The sequence below is a fragment of the Peromyscus californicus genome, unplaced genomic scaffold (assembly GCF_007827085.1).
Source record: "Peromyscus californicus insignis strain IS unplaced genomic scaffold, ASM782708v3 Scaffold_17__1_contigs__length_78620276, whole genome shotgun sequence".
Taxonomy (NCBI): Eukaryota; Metazoa; Chordata; class Mammalia; order Rodentia; family Cricetidae; genus Peromyscus; species Peromyscus californicus.
This window is the reverse complement of record NW_026294469.1, coordinates 22,821,257-22,837,367: the sequence shown is the minus strand read 5'-3', so window position 1 is coordinate 22,837,367 and position 16,111 is coordinate 22,821,257. Positions and strand designations below refer to the sequence as shown.

General features: G+C 41.4%; 1 protein-coding gene across 1 annotated transcript; it reads left to right on the top strand.

Annotated features, from left to right (window-relative positions):
- Nucleotides 1-2,097: 2,097 nt before the first annotated feature.
- On the top strand, nucleotides 2,098-15,667 carry Stard4 (StAR related lipid transfer domain containing 4). Its single transcript, XM_052741809.1, has 6 exons — nucleotides 2,098-2,214; nucleotides 6,662-6,776; nucleotides 7,976-8,025; nucleotides 11,183-11,309; nucleotides 12,317-12,431; nucleotides 14,286-15,667. Exons 2-6 carry the CDS (start codon nucleotides 6,672-6,674, stop codon nucleotides 14,513-14,515), a joined length of 627 nt encoding a protein of 208 aa, XP_052597769.1. The 5' UTR covers nucleotides 2,098-2,214; nucleotides 6,662-6,671; the 3' UTR covers nucleotides 14,516-15,667.
- The last annotated feature ends 444 nt before the right edge of the window (nucleotides 15,668-16,111 follow it).

Sequence of the window (16,111 nt, the reverse complement as noted above, 5' to 3'; positions counted from 1 at the left end):
TTTACCTTTAGGATAACTTTCCACAGAGCTGTTCAAATCTTTTATACATGTCTCTTTTATAACACTAGATGGAAACCTTATTTTCTCATGTTTCAAACTATTTGAAAGGTATTTTTATCTGTTGCCCTGTTTGCCGCAATCCCTCCATATGTGTCAGGACAGTGGCAATAGTACATGTCTATTATCAGATATTATATTTGGATTAAATGGGTTAATACATGAAAAACGTTTAACGTGCATCGAGCATAGAAAATCCTTACATAACAGAGCCAGATAATGTTTTCTTTTTTCTGAACTTGAGGTCTTGCTTTAGTGGCATTCCACTTTGATAGAGACAATGGTTTACAATTACCTTAATGTCATTCTAGCTAAGAAACCACAGGGCAAAAGACAAAGAACACACAGACAAGAAACCAAAGTCTCCCGAACCAGAGACAAGAAATCACAAGTGTGTACATGTGATCTATGACCTCATGCAGATCTCCTTCAAAGTAAGAGCCAAGTTTGCTTTACCATATTTTCCAGGCACCTCTGAGAAAATATGCAGAGCTGCCGAGTGACCTTTCCTGTCTTAAATTCTAAGAATGAGAGACATTTTCTATTTTTCCAAAGTTATTCTTCTCTGCTGTCAGATCACATAAATCTCCCGGGTTGGGTCTTTCGTGGGTCTTGTCCTGCTGTGGTACACGGCTGTCTGACAAAAAACAATGGAGCACAGGATGAGTTTTGTGGAGAAACAGAGCCTCAGTCTTGGAAATCAGAAGATGATCAAATTCTACTTGAGCCACTCAGTAACTAAGTGTTTTCAGATCTATACGAGGGGCTTCCCATCAGTATTGTGTACCTATCTTGGGGCTGGAGAGATGGCTGGGGGAGGGGGGTTAAGAGCACTTGCTCTTCCAGAGCACAGGGGTTGGAGTCCCAGCACTCACAGAGCAGCTCACAAGGGTCTGTAACTCCAGTCCCAGGGGATCTGACACCCTCTTCTGGCCACCTGGCTTCGCCTCCGTGAGCAATACGTGCACCACACACGTAGGGCACAGACATACATGCAGGAAAATCAACCACACACATAAAACAAAACAAAACAACAACAAAAACTGTAAACTTTAATAATAATAATAATAATAATAATAATAATAATAATAATAATAATAAACCCAACCCTATCTTAATTCAATGAATTTGATGAGCTGTACAGTATGAGACCTAGCCAGTGCTGTTTAGTGATTCCTTAGCAAGGCTAATTTAAAATTGTACGCGGTATTATTTATTCTTACTGCAGGTCTGTCAAAAATAACGACTGCAGCCCTTCCCGCTCTCCGTTCTCACGCTTGTATCTTAGTAAATGCAATTTGCAAACAAGCTGATCTTCAGAGTTCAGACTTAGAGGATCTCATGAGAGGGAAAACTTCATAGCTACTAGCAGGAATGTTTCTCTCCTTCGAGTGGATGAACACCAGACCGTTGAGGTCGGTACACACAGCTGCCCAACACCTCTCCTCTACTTTTAAGGATGTTCTTTGAACTCTCTTATCTGAAGACAAGAAAAACCGTTTGGCTAAAGGTCAACTTACACTGTGGTTGCGTTGCTTAGTTTCCCCCTCCAGCACCAGGCTAGAGAGCTATCAGGAAGAGGGGTCTTCCTCCCAGGGGGGAACTTGTCTCACCAGACTTTGCAGCCTGCCTTGGCAGTGCCCTAGTTGGGATCTTCACAGTGGACACCAGCGGCCCTTGTCCCTCACCATCCTTCCTCATTTGCTATATCTCCACCCCGCAGCCTCGCACAAACCTTTCCCAACCAATTGGCCCTGGCACACTGGCTCTGATCCAGGCCCACGGGCAAACCCACACACACGCAGGGAACTCAGTCCGGCTCGGGCCAGCCCAGACCCACGCGGCATCGGTCCATCCTCGGCGGCCAATCGGGACCCCTCACGCCGCGGCGCCAGCCAATCCCAGCGAACACACGTTGCTCCGCTAACACTCTCCGGAGGTCCCCGAGGGTCCGCGCGGGGCGGGGCTGCGGGCGCGGCCCCGCCTTGACCCGAGCAGCCTGCTGCCTTCTGATTGGCTGGGGTCCGAAGGCACCCCGCGCTCATTGGCTGCACCCAGCCGCGCCTGGGCGGGTTGGAAAACAGCTTGCTGAAGCGCGGGGTTCCCGGAGCGGCGAGCCCGGTTTTTCTGGACGTCGGGGCTGCCTGGCATCCTCAGGTAAACGGGCTGGAGGGAGGGAGGGAGGGAGAGAAGGCGGGCGGGCGGGCGGGCGGGAGCGAGAGTCTCCTGGAGCTGCTCCCCGCAGAAGGGAGAGGGATGTCTGTCCCTGGGTGCGGGTGACACCGGAGCGGGACGGGAGCCGCCGCCGTCCAAGGGCCGCGAGCGGAGTAGGCCTCAGTTTCCCCAGCTGTTCCGTGGTGACGGCAGGGCTGTGGGAGAAGTCCTGAGGGCGTGCTCCGTGGAGACTCTTCCGTGGTCCCCGGAAGAGGTGCAAGAGCCATTTCCTCTCATCACGCTTCCACGCAGACGGAACTCGTGGAAGTTACTGCTGCGGATTTCCTTCCTATCCACTTAGGGAAGGTTATTGAAGGTTTGGGGGTTCGGGAGCTAGGAAGACAGTTCAGTACATTGTGGGGTCAGGTTTTTATGTAAATGAAGTTGGTGGGAGTCTGCGGATCAGCTTTCAGCGTTTGTGTTTTCCAGACTGACCCCGTGAACTCAGATCAAAGAGCCTGGCTTGGAACTTTGGTTCCCTTACTTATTTGTCTGTGGAATCTGGAAGAACTAATTTAACTTTCCCACTGCTGCATTCCCTTTCTGTAAAGTAGCGATAATGCCAGGATGAGGTCTTGCACAGTGTAATACTATCAGGAAGACTAACCCATAATAGGACGTTCCTACTTTAGAAACTATTCCGCAAGAGGATTAAGAGCATTAAAGACCTGAGCACTAAATTAGATTCAAAACGAAGGCTGTGGTATCATTAGAATGTAAATATTGCACACTGGGAAGATTGTTAACATGGTCAGGCTGTGTGTCACGGTGAGCATTTGAAAGGAGGTCATTATACACACCGCAGAAGTATGCTTTCATGCCTCATGCCCCTAGATTGAGCAAGCGCCAGTCTCAAAAGTGGAAAGCTACTGTACTTGACTCAAGTTAGAAAAGTTAAATTAATGGTTCAAGATAGATGGGAGACTGAGCATTTGTTAACATGTTTATGTTAGAATGGGTCATTTGGTAAGGCCTTCGTTTTCTGTCTTGTTGAAGAAACTCTGTGGCTTGTTAAATTGACATGATGCACATAAAAACTATATTAATTGAATAATGGAAGATTAAAAGTTCTGAAGCCAGAAAATCTTTAATAAGTGTATTAAACTACAAAAGACCAAGTAGCTGTGGAGGAAACATAAACATAAAGGTTAACTTAAAAAAAGATATAAAGTGGACATTGATTTATACTTGGTCTGAGGACTGACAGAATTTTGACCTTTTGTATGGAGTTGTTAAAGTTTGTTTAGTTAGGTGGTGCCTCTTATCTTTGATATTTGGTATGGTTGGAGAAATTTCTGATATAAGGTCAAGAGAATAAAAGATTGAGTTAGTAAGGGGAAATTCGGAGTGGTATTTAAAACCATTTCCAGGGCTGCTAATCGCAGGAGGATATACTGTGTGCAGTTTTTTCTTTTTCTTTTTTTTTTTTCAAGACAGGGTTTCTCTGTAGCTTTGCGCCTTTCCTGGAACTCGCTCTGTAGCCCAGGCTGGCCTTGAACTCACAGAGATCCGCCTGGCTCTGCCTCCTGAGTGCTGGGATTAAAGGCGTGTGCCACTACTGCCAGGCTGTGTGCTATATTTTCAATTAGTCCAAGCACTCACTTTCATCAGGAGAGAGCCAAAACCTTGCCAACTCCAGTACTACCTCTCTTCATTCTAGACTATGTTTAGAGAGGTGCTCAAACACACAGTGCAACCTAGACAGTTACCATTGTTTATTCTGGACTTCCATGTAGGAATTAACTGCTGAGTGAAACACTTCAATGATTTAAAAATAACTTTTGATGTTATATTTACTTCAATCTCTGCTTCCTTCCTTCTTCAGCATCCTTGAAGAGACTATTAATCGGTTTCTAGAGTTTTAGTTTCATTGTTGCTGCGGAGATTTATTTAAAGGACAGAATAAGTCAAGTTGAAGAGCAAAAGCTGGGTTCTATTTCCATCATTTTAGAACTGGATACTGGTAAATACTTAGTCGTGGACCTCCTTGAGAAGCTGTTCATTCTTTTTTTGTTGTTGTTGTTTTGAGACAGGGTTTCTCTGTGTAGTTTTGGTGCCTGTCCTGAATCTTGCTCTGTAGACCAGGCTGGCCTCGGATTCACAGAGATCTGCCTGGCTCTGTCTCCTGAGTGCTGGGACTAAAGGCATGCACCATGGTAATGGAGATTCTCTTTGTTCAGAAGTTCACAGATGGCTGGTGTAAATGGCAATACATACTTTATTTATCGGGTTTCCACATCATGCTAGTCAGAAAGAGTACAACCCTGAACAGCTATATTTTATAGCCCAAAAGATTGTATAGCTAAATGGTAGAATATAATTGAGTAGTTACAGAATGGATTGTAAGAAAACAGTGGAGGGGGAGCTAACCCAGTTTTTAAGGCAGGTCATCAAAAAAGAATAGAAGCCGAGCAGTGGTGGCGCACGCCTTTAATCCCAGCACTTAGGAAGCAGAGCCAGGCGGATCTATGTGAGTTCGAGGCCAACCTGGTCTCCAAAGCGAGTTCCAGGACAGACTCCAAAGCTACACAGAAAAACCCTGTCTGGGGGGCGGGGAGAAAGAAAGAATAGAAATTACTCAGTGAAGCTCAGATACACATACACATAAGCAACACCAAAAGGCTTGAAATTGCACTGGTGAGTAGATGTGAATAATTGCCAAAATAAATGTCTGAAAGTTCTAGATTCTCATCTTTATAGGTCGCTTGTACTGCTTACAACAAAGGTAATGTTTGGTTATGATAACAGTGGCTTTCTATTTCATTTGATTTCTATCAAATAATTTTGAAAAAATTAAAAGTTCTTATCTGCCACCCACAGGAAGCTAGCAGGAGGCCTCTGGGTTTACAGAATGTGACCTAATCGAAATGATTCCGGTACTGGATACATTTCTTTTATAAGCTCTCCAAGAATTTGCACTTGTTTGTACCACACCCTTGAATAAGGTCATTATGCTGGTTGTTAAGTTGGCACATTCTTAAGTGGCCGTTTATATTCTTGACTGGTAGACTTTTGGAATGAGCTCATCCACTTTCCATGGATAGGTGTGGTCTATACTTATAAATTTTACATCACTTTTATGGATCTCAAGTCTTAGGTTATTGAATTTTCCACATACACTTTCTCATCTTTCTACTTAATTTTAGTATTGGAGGTTTCTATACTCTACATTGTGATATTTAAATATTGGCTACAGCTTTGATTTATTTCCAAAACCTTTAATTTTCAGATCAATAGTACTGAGCTCTGGTTGGAAGACCAAATTATTAATGAAGATTTTCCTGAATTTGTTTTTAGTAATTTGATGGTTGTATAATGGGCAGCTTTTCTCTGTTAACCTTTTACAGGAATGGAAAGAGTAGGAATGACATTGGAATTATGCCAAGAATTGGTATCTTGGCATCCAAAGATGATAAAGGTTATCAAATCTTGTGTGTAGGGAGAAAATGTCAACAGTGATGTTAAAAGCCACATGTTCTAGGTGAGAGCTAGACAGTGGTGATTATGACAGAGACCTTTGTTCTGTAAGTTAGGCGAGGTGGTTAAAGAGAAGAATTATACGCCAATAAATAAATGAGCTTTGGATACTGCCAGGCACTCTGAGGAATAAAGAAAGATAGAGCAGTAACTTGCAGAAGTCAGTGTTGAGGACAGGAGTTTTTTTTTTTTTTTTTTTTTTTGGTTTTTCGAGACAGGGTTTCTCTGTGTACCTTTGCGCCTTTAACGGCAGTTGGTACTGCAAGTTGTTCGTCCTGCTAAGATTTGTAATCCAGCAGTCCAAGCAGAGAAATCCCAAGGCCAAAGATCTAAAGTCTTGACAGGCTTAGATTGAGGAGCATAAAACCCTAGGAAATAGAACACTAGGCAGTGGGGAATGGTAGTGTGAATAGGAATCTGTACTAATCACTAAGGGTGATTCCCAGCCTTTTGGCTTGAGAATCTGGGCTCAATGTCATTTTAATAATAAATTGCTAAGATAATGCTGGGCACGTAAAGATGCTCCTTTGGAGCAAAGTTCTAAGGAGGCTTCTGGATGTGGACTTTGGAACACCCTGGAGAGCTGAGAATCAGAGGAATACTTCAGCATTAACAGCCTGTAGATAAGAGAGCCACCTCCTCCCTCTTTTTGCATCTGTCTCTTTTTATATTATTTTATATCAGTGATTCTAATAACAAAGAGTCTGCTTATTATCTGTGGCTATGGATTATTCATCTTAAGCTTTTAGGAAAATTTTCTACCCAGCTCCTAGTCTCAGAGTTTCTGATTAGTTCATTGGGAGTGGGGTGCAGGTGCAGGTGCAGCTGTCTTTTATAGCTCCCCAGGAGCAGTTATTCTGAATAAAGATTTGACTTAAGTATTTGCTGATGCTAATCTTGGTTTCTATAACAGGAAGATCAAAATGGAAGGCCTATCTGATGTTGCCTCTTTTTCAACTAAACTTCAAAACACTCTGATCCAGTATCATAACATTGAAGAAGATAAGTGGCGAGTTGCCAAGAAAATGGTAAATACATGTAATTACTGTTTTTTGTTTTTTGAGACAGGGTTTCTTTGTGTAGTTTTGGAGCCTTTCCTGGATCTCACTCTGTAGACCAGGCTGGCTTTGAACTCACAGAGATCCGCCTGGCTCTGTCTCCTGAGTGCTGGGATTAAAGGCGTGCGCCACCATCCATTACTGCTTGGGTAATTTAGTGTATGGCCTGTGGGACTCTGGGAGTCCAGCTCCTATCTGCTCCCACCTATCGAAGGGTTCTTGGGTGGAGGAGAGAGGAATGAGGAAATACTAGGTAGAAAGAAAGAGGTGATAAGAAACACAGAAACACAGGATAATTTTGGGAAGGTCCTGTATCAATACTCAGCTGCCCCAGGCCTTTATTCAAAAGGGCTTTTTATACCAATGCCAAGGGGAGAGGCAAAAGACCTCCCCCTTGCAAGATCAAAGCACACCATAGTGTAGACCCTGGTAACCACGCCTGTGGTCAAATCACACCTTTATGCTGCACTGCTGGGTAAAGCAAGCTCAGATTCTCTGACCCTGAGTAAGGTCTCACTGGGTAGCCTCTGTGGGTCTCCACAATGGCCAACACATTGTCTGGTGACTTTTAAAATACTAGGAAAAATATGGACGAGAAATAATGTGTTGAATGGATGTACAGTCAGTAATTCTTCTGGTAGGATGGTGGGTCATGTTACCAAGGAAGGAACTCATTAGCTCTTTACTTGTTGGACTTGATAATCAGTTCATGGCAACGAGAGCAAAGAAGTTTTCCAAGTCACCAAAAAAAGAGTTTAAGGAAGGATGGTCATTGAAAGTTTGTACTCATGTCAGATGTCAAGAGTTTGTGAGTGGCCGGTTAGTATTCATTCCTCTTTACCACGTAATTTGGCCATACTCTTGTGTGGCAGAGTGTTAGAGCCAAGTCTAGACGCCAGGCTCTTCTCTAGTTCTCAGTTAGTTTTCTATTTAGAGTCAGTTGGGAAATAAAGTCTTTGAATTTCTAAGCTACTGAAAAATCTTTAAGGTGCATAATATAAGTACAGTGTGATACAGAAGAAATTCAAATACAGATTTCTCTTTCGCTCTGAGAAATTACTTTAGTTGTTTTTTAAAGCAAAGTTAAGTGCTCTAAACTTATAGAATTAATTTTGTGTGTAAGGTTCCAACCATGTGATTATCACCATAGAATGTTTTTGTTTTTCTAGAAAGATGTCACAGTTTGGAGAAAACCCTCAGAAGAGTTTAATGGATATCTGTAAGTAAATTCTTAGTTTTATAACTCATATATTATATTACATGATCACAGTAGAATTTAGCTTTTTTTTTTTTTTTTTTTTTTTTGGTTTTTTCGAGACAGGGTTTCTCTGTGTAGCTTTGCGCCTTTTCCTGGAACTCACTTGGTAGCCCAGGCTGGCCTCGAACTCACAGAGATCCGCCTGGCTCTGCCTCCCGAGTGCTGGGATTAAAGGCGTGCGCCACCACCGCCCGGCAGAATTTAGCTTTTATTTTTATGGTTTTAAACTTTCTGAGAAGCAAATTGCTCATATAAATTCAAAACCTTAAAAATCAAATATTTTGTGGATTGTGTTGGTCATATATAATAGCACTAGGCAAATAAAAATCTGAACTTCATAGCATGGCATACATGATCCTTCTAATAGTCTACATTGTTAGGGGTTATAGAACTTTTTAATGGCTTTTGAGACAGGGCAGCCTTGAACTCACCATGTAGTTCAGTCTCGTACTCATATGGCACTTTCTACTTCACTTTCCTAACTGCATGAATTCCTATGCCCAGCTAGCATTCTGTTAAAAAGTTCACCTGGAAGACCCCACCAGTAAAATAATAGTGATTTAGGTATTTGATGTTTCATCGTGGCGTTATTATGAATATTAAGAACTAGGCATCTCGATAGTAAATTATGAAAATAACTATACTTGGTAGAATGTTGGTAACCTTTAAAAATTGTGTTTTAAAAGATTACTTCATGATATAAAAAGTGCTCATACTATAATGCAAAATAGAGTTGAATGCTCAGCACATCCATTGGCTTATTTTAAGTATATATTTTTATTAAAATGTTTTGCCTAAGACAAAATTCATCTCTAAATGGTAGTATTATGAATAACTTTTGTTTCTTCGTTTTAGTCTTATAGTTGAACATGAACTATACCTATAGTCAAGAGAAGGATACTGATTTTTATTTTTTTAAGTAAGAATGGACAGCTGCCTTATGGAATTAAAGTAGAATGTTCAAACCCTTAAGGCTCAGCCCCCCCCCCCCTTTTTTTTTTTTTTGGTTTTTTTGAGACAGGGTTTCTCTGGTTTGGGTGCCTGTCTTGGATCTCACTCTGTAGACCAGGCTGGCCTCGAACTCACAGAGATCCACCTGCCTCTGCCTCCCGAGTGCTGGGATTAAAGGTGTGCACCACCACCGCCCGGCTAAGACTCAACCCTTTTTAAAAATGAAGCCTCTGGCCCCACATAGTTTATTCAGAATGTTCTGAAGTGCTATACCAAAGATACTGTTTCCAGAAAGATACTGTTTCCAGAAAGGTGAGGTGTACAGTATCTTTGACATGGACAGGGAGATTGCAGTCGGGTCAAGCATTGTAAGAATCTGGGAATTCATCCTTTAGATCAGTTGTTCCCAGCTGGGATTGAAAGCATAGAAAGGGCTAAGGGAGCAGTAAGTGTTGCTAAAACTTACAGAAGAATAGATGTTTCTTTCTTTTTTTTGGTTTTTCGAGACAGGATTTCTCTGTGTAGCTTTGGAGCCTTTCCTAGAACTCACTCTGTAGCCCAGGATGGCCTTGAACTCACAGAGATTCGCCTGGCTCTGCCTCTCGAGTGCTGTGATTAAAGGCATTGCCACCCCCCTCCACCCCTGCTCAGATGTTTCTTAAGAAATGAAGGGCTAATTCATATTCTAGACAAAAGAATTGTCTCTGCTCCTTAAATATGGATGAGAAGTTTATTTAGGGAAGATGTTGTAGCTATACAGCCAGAACGTCAAGCTTGGGGGTGAAGAAACATACTTCTGAAGGGTGCCTCAGTTCTGTACAAAGGAATGCAGGATTGCTTGCCCTTTGCCAACTTCCATGCTTCCTCTCCGGGTCCTCACAAGGTTTTGAATTTACTGGAATAACAGTGAGGAAGATGGGAGCGATTAAATGAGAATTTAAGAAAGGGGCTTTACTGGGTTTGTGAATAACTACTTGGAGTTCCTCTAGGTTGTATACAAATTTGTGACAGTGTGCAGCTTTCTAGGGAAATAACTGTGGCCATTCTCAGATTAATATTCAGAGATCTCTTAAGTTTACTATTTGGCATTCTGAGGGGTAATTGAAATGGTATCCTGTTAGTGTGTATTTGATTGCGGTATTAGACATTTCAGATTAGTATGTGTTTTGCCCATCTTCTGTTGGGTTATCATTTTCATTAGCTTTAAAGGAATTGTGCATATATAGCTTCAGTAATAACTTGTAGACCATTTATATGTATTATACATATCTTTTCCAAATCTATGACGAGAAAGTTCTTAAAAGCCAGTGTCCTCATGTATGAGTGTTAGGGGTGTAGTTTCTGACTTTACAAGGAGACATAGTGTCACAGCACACTCCCAGGTCCTCCCTGGCTCTTCCAGTCTTTCCTCCCCTTCCATAATGTTCCTTGAGCCGTAGGTGTAGATGTGTTTTGTAGCTGTTTCCCTAACCGTGAGCTGAGCAAGAACAACAGCATGCCAGAGTGGATGGGGGAAGCCCAGGAGGCCCCAACCCTGCACAAAGACATACAGGCAGCTAAGGAGTGCAGAGAGTGGAGGAAAGTCTTCCCCAGGGAAGAGCATGTCAGCTGTTACCAGTACCAAGTAGTCAGCCCTGAAAAACGTACACAAGTAACGTGCAGACTGAGCAGGGTATATTTAGGAATACGTGTGTGTGTGTGTGTGTGTGTGTGTGTGTGTGTGTGTGTGTGTGTGTGTATGCATGTAACAACAATTAATGAATTTGAAAGAGCAATGAGCTATATACAGGAGAGCGTTGGGGGGCGAGGCAGAAGGGAAGAAAAGTCATGGTAAAAATACACAAGTACTAATGTTTGAGACTAACTAAGAGAACAGAATTGCATGGAAGTTTTGGAATGTGCTATAGACTGGGGCTATATTATAATGTGAAGGGACGTCACTGTGTTTATGATGATGTAGTATATAACCTTCAGTTTTCTATTTTCTAATTTGAGGACAAAGGACATAGTTTGATAAAATAATTGATAGACTTTTTATTTATTAGACAAGTTGTTAGGATATTTTTTCCTTTATAAAAACGCCACTAAGTTTTCCTCCTGTTTTCAGTGTTAGCTCTGCACTGAAAATTTTCATTTGGAAAGCCTTTGTTTCTTTTTTTTTCTTCAGCTACAAAGCCCAAGGTGTTATGGATGACATTGTCAGTAATGTAATAGACCACATACGCCCAGGGCCCAGCCGTTTGTATTGGGACCCGTTAATGACTTCACTGGATATTTTGGAGCACTTGGAAGAGGTATCTGTGTAAGAAAACTACAGAGGGTGTGTGTGTTGAGAGAGAGAGAAATCGAGACACCACCTGTTTGAGTGTCCACATTTGTATGTGCTTACATTGATTGCATTCATTTCTTTGCGAATAGTAGTCATAGCAAAGATCCCACAGGATAACCCTGTGCTGCCTCTTAAAAGTTCAAGTTTCTCCATTTTATTTTATTTATTTGTTCATTCTTTTTTTTTTTTTTTTTTTTGATACAGGGTCTTCTCACTGTATAACTAACCCTCACTGGCCTAAAACTTGCTATGTAGAGTGCTAGCCTCAAACTCAGATCCACCTGCCCCTATCTCCCTGGTGCTGAGTTTAAAGTTGAGTTTCCTAATTTTATAATGAATGTTAGTACTGAGTTTTCCCAGTGTACCTCTGTCTGTGTTGCTTGTGGAAGTCTTCAGCATCTTTAACTATAAAATTTTGGTTAAGGGTCTAAAATCTCAAAGACAAAAAAAGCACCACCCTTGTAGAGGTTAAATGTGGATTTTTGCAATTATATTAAATTAAAATCAAAAACCAGAGCTAAAAATGTTGCCTTAAGTACTAGACAGTTGTCTAGTCAAAGGGGCTTGTTACCTGTTCTTATTTATTTCTTATCATACTTGATTTTTTTTTTAAGTCAAAACATCATGTGTTTGTGGGTTTTCTTAATCTTCAAAGTTCAGAAACAGTTTGTACTCCTTCATTCTATATATGTACTAGGCCCATATGATTGGCTACATTAATTGGATTAGCCATCTCTAATTAAATAGAGATTTAGATACTGAATATGTCTCTGTATTTTTATATATCATCATCATGTTCTTACCATAGCACTGACATTTAGAAAAGAGATTATCCCTTTTGGAACCACTGTAGGAATTGCTATTCTTAGACCAAAACATTTTGAGTGAGTGTCAGTTCTTACTAGAGATTGATCTTGATATGTGACTCTGCATGTCTGATGGTGACACCAATCTTACCTTTTGTCTTTCTAGAATTGCTGTGTGATGCGTTACACCACTGCTGGTCAACTTTTGAATATTATTTCCCCAAGAGAGTTTGTTGATTTCTCCTATACTGTGGGCTATGAAGAAGGACTTTTATCCTGTGGTAATAACCTAAAACTTGTTCTTTCTTAAAGTCTACTTCAGATATTGAAGTTTTTACCCTAAGTCTTTTTGTATCAGGTGTATTTTTAATCCTCAATTATTGCTAGTTTTTTTCTTAAATGCTAAATTCTAGGGATTAAATGACAGATTAAATATCATATGACAACATATTTTAACTGAGGATATATGTTATTTCAAATTATCCTGGGGGTTTTTTTCATTTTTGTATTAATTAAATATGTTCTTTGGCATTTCACACATGTACATAACGCATGCTGCCGACTACTCTTCCTCTCGCCCTGTTATTCCCTTGCCTACCCCCGATTTTTCCCTGTATATCTCTTTCTCGCATTCATATTTTCTCACTGTGTTTGGAGCCTGGTGGGCTGGGCAGGGGGCACACAGCTGCAGTGGCTCCTCCTCCCCCAGAATCTCAGTGTTCCACAGTAAGGGGTGGGGTGAAGGAGTCTCTCTTCCTTCAGTTGTTGACCTGGCCAGTCTTATGTGGACCCAGTGAAGATGACTATAGTTGTGAGTTCAAGACTACAGCAGTTGTTCTGTTGAGCTTAGAGGATAGATTCTGCAGCCTTCACTTTTTTTTTTTTTGGTTGTTTTGTTTTGTTTTGTTTTTCGAGACAGGGTTTCTCTGTGTAGCTTTGCGCCTTTCCTGGATCTCGCGCCGTAGACCAGGTTGGCCTCGAACTCACAGAGATCTGCCTGCCTCTGCCTCCCGAGTGCTGGGATTAAAGGTGTGCGCCACCACCGCCCGGCCCAGCCTTCACTCTTTGTTCTGTCTCTGAGATGTGCCCCCTCCACAACTGGAATGTTCTCTGGACCTTTCGGGTATAAATGTCTTGTTGAGGATGAGCCCTCAACTATTTCTGATTACTTGTTATTCCCAGTTACGTAATATCCTCGACTTCGTGCATAGCAAAAATAGATGACGTGACTGATTCTGAGAAAGGGATCCAGTAATTGATATTTTATTCTAGGCTCCTCAAAACAGTTTCTTGGTATATGTGTATGCACATACACACATGTATAGTAGATATATATGTATATATACATATACATATATATTTAATTTTTAAATTTCCTTCTTTGAATTGTGTTGGTTTTGTGGGTGAGGGAATTAAAAATACTGCCAATAGAAGCCTCCTGTTTTTAAAATGTGTAGGTAACTTAGTACTTTGTTATGTGTAGTATAAACGAGTTGTAAATTGCCGTCTACTTGTTTATTTTGCTATGAGTACTAAAGTTGGGGGTGGCTGTGCCTGCAGGAAATAGTTATGGACCATCCATTGTGTTCTTGTCACTTTGAGGCCTGGCTGCTGCAGCTAAGATTTGTGGTTTCCTGGTGGGGGGCTGGAGAGATGGCTCAGCAGTTAAGAGCACAGACTGCTCTTCCAGAGGACCCGGGTTCAATTCCCAGCACCCACGTGGCAACTAAAAACTGTCTCTAACTCCAAGATCTGACACCCTCACGTAGACATATCTGGAGGCAAAACACCAATGCAAATAAAATAAAAATAAATAATTTAAAAAAAAAAAAAACAAAAAACAAAAAAAAAAAAAAAAAAAAGATTTGTGGTTTCCAAAGAGTTACCAAGATGATACTATGTCATCTATTCTGAAGGCATTTGAATTTTCCCCATTACCTATCAACCCTGCCCCAGAATTCTCTTGGGTAGTTATCATTATCATTTTGCTGTGGTCACACCTGGGGATTAATTTTCATTTGTATGGATAAGAAAAGAACTACTTAAACAAAGAATATGATAATATTTTTCAAGTGAGAGTATTAGACAAATGCCAGTTATTACTGTTAGTGATGTTATTTTTAACTGTCTTGTAGGGGTGAGTCTCGACTGGAGTGAAACAAGGCCGGAATTTGTCCGTGGCTATAACCATCCCTGCGGCTGGTTTTGTGTGCCGCTTAAAGACAGTCCAAGCCAGAGTCTTCTGACGGGCTATATTCAAACAGATCTGCGCGGCATGATCCCTCAGTCCGCGGTGGATACAGCAATGGCCAGCACTTTAACCAGCTTCTATGGTGATTTGCGAAAAGCTCTACGAAAGGCATAATACGTTCCACTCCCAGTGCTGAGGTCTGTTGAGTCTGTTCTCCCTTCCCTCAGCTGCATGATCTGTAAATGTCATCAGTCCTGTCTGCTGCGCAGCCCGTAGAAACATGGGAGATGTTTGGGTTCAACCTCGTTTTATATGGAAAGTAAGTAGCTATGTAAATAGGGCATTTCGGTTTTCTTAAGCATTTGTTTGCACCTTGTTTGCTTGTGGAAGTCTTTCTAGGAATGGAAAGGATGAAATACCAAGATTTAGATACAGGTCCTTTAGCGTAGTCTGTTCACAAAAGTGAAATTGCCTCAGGATGAAGTATTTGGCTGCTTGGAAATTACGAAGTGTGGAAGCACAATGCTTTTCGTGTTATTTTGGAGCTTTGTGAACATTTTGTAAAATTTTAATGATTCTTAATGTAAATGTTGTGCTTTACTCTTGGTATGTTATGTGAGTTTGCCAATAGCTTAGACAAGAGGACAAGTCCTCCATAGTCTGTGAAGGTAAATCCATTGTTCATTGACTTGTACTATGTTACGTATTAGAAGGACCACAGCGACAAGAGAGTAGCCATTCTTGTAACCATAGGCACAATTAAATACAGTTTAATTTTGGTATCTAGGTAGCATTCTTCTGTAAAGCCTATAAAAACATACCTGTGTCTTTATGTGCATTTATTCTGGGAGTGACTGAAAACTGGTGACATCACACTGAGCAGTAGCTGACATAGGAAACAGCCCGCGGTGGCCCCTCCTCACCAGCAGAAGGTCATTGCTAAAAAGTGAAATTCAGTGACTGTTCTACACATACTTCATTTCTTAAAATATCACTGAACTTGTAGCTTTGGTCTGGAACTGTAACAGATGCATCCTCAGATTCAGCCAGATGCTTAGATGCCCTGGTGTGACTAGAATGAACTATAAATGGGGCTATCTTAAGAGAACGTTCCGTCATGATTGTGACATTGAAAATCATTCTTTGACTTTGGAATGTCTACCTGGTTCCTTGCAAAGGGGGATCTGTGGTGACTCCGTGTCCACTCCCATCTTTGTGTTTCCATGAGCCATCTCACTGTTCAGTGTCAGCTCCTTCTGTTGCTGTTTCTCCTCTCCACTGCTGTGCTTACGTGTTCCCTTTCCTTTTGCTGGTTGGTTGGTTGGTGGGTGGGTGGGTGGGTGGGTTTGCTTTTTTCTTTCGGCTAGTGTGGAGTAAAGTGAGCTCTGGAAGAATTGCAGACAGGCAAGTCGCAAAAAGGCCACCAAAGTACATGATGGTCCAGATGCAGGAAGGAATGGTTCAGGTGCCTAGTTTGATCTGTTTTATAGCAGTTTGTTTGTTTCTCCAAGTGTGAAGTCAGTTCTTCCCGATCATTTGGACAGTCAAAAGGGAAGTTGGTTTTACTCTGTTTTAAAAATTTTTCTTGTAACTGGTGATGAAGATATTTATGGAGCAAAAGGGCGGCATCAACATTTCTGGTGGATAATCTGAGTTTTTAGATTGAAATAGTGCTTCAAGATCTGCCAGCAGTTATCCCAGAATCCAGTGTTCTAAGTTTGTTAACTGCTAAGATCCTTGTCTGAATTCATTGTAACCTTTGAACCGCTA

What these genes read in the sequence shown, in the direction of transcription:
- Stard4 (XM_052741809.1), top strand. Translation starts at nt 6,672, where the DNA reads ATGGAAGGCCTATCTGATGTTGCCTCTTTTTCAACTAAACTTCAAAAC. An exon ending in GAAGAGTTTAATGGATATCT is followed by an intron (nt 8,026 to 11,182) that starts GTAAGTAAATTC and finishes TTTTTTCTTCAG; the next exon opens with CTACAAAGCCCAAGGTGTTA. An exon ending in TTTTGGAGCACTTGGAAGAG is followed by an intron (nt 11,310 to 12,316) that starts GTATCTGTGTAA and finishes TTGTCTTTCTAG; the next exon opens with AATTGCTGTGTGATGCGTTA.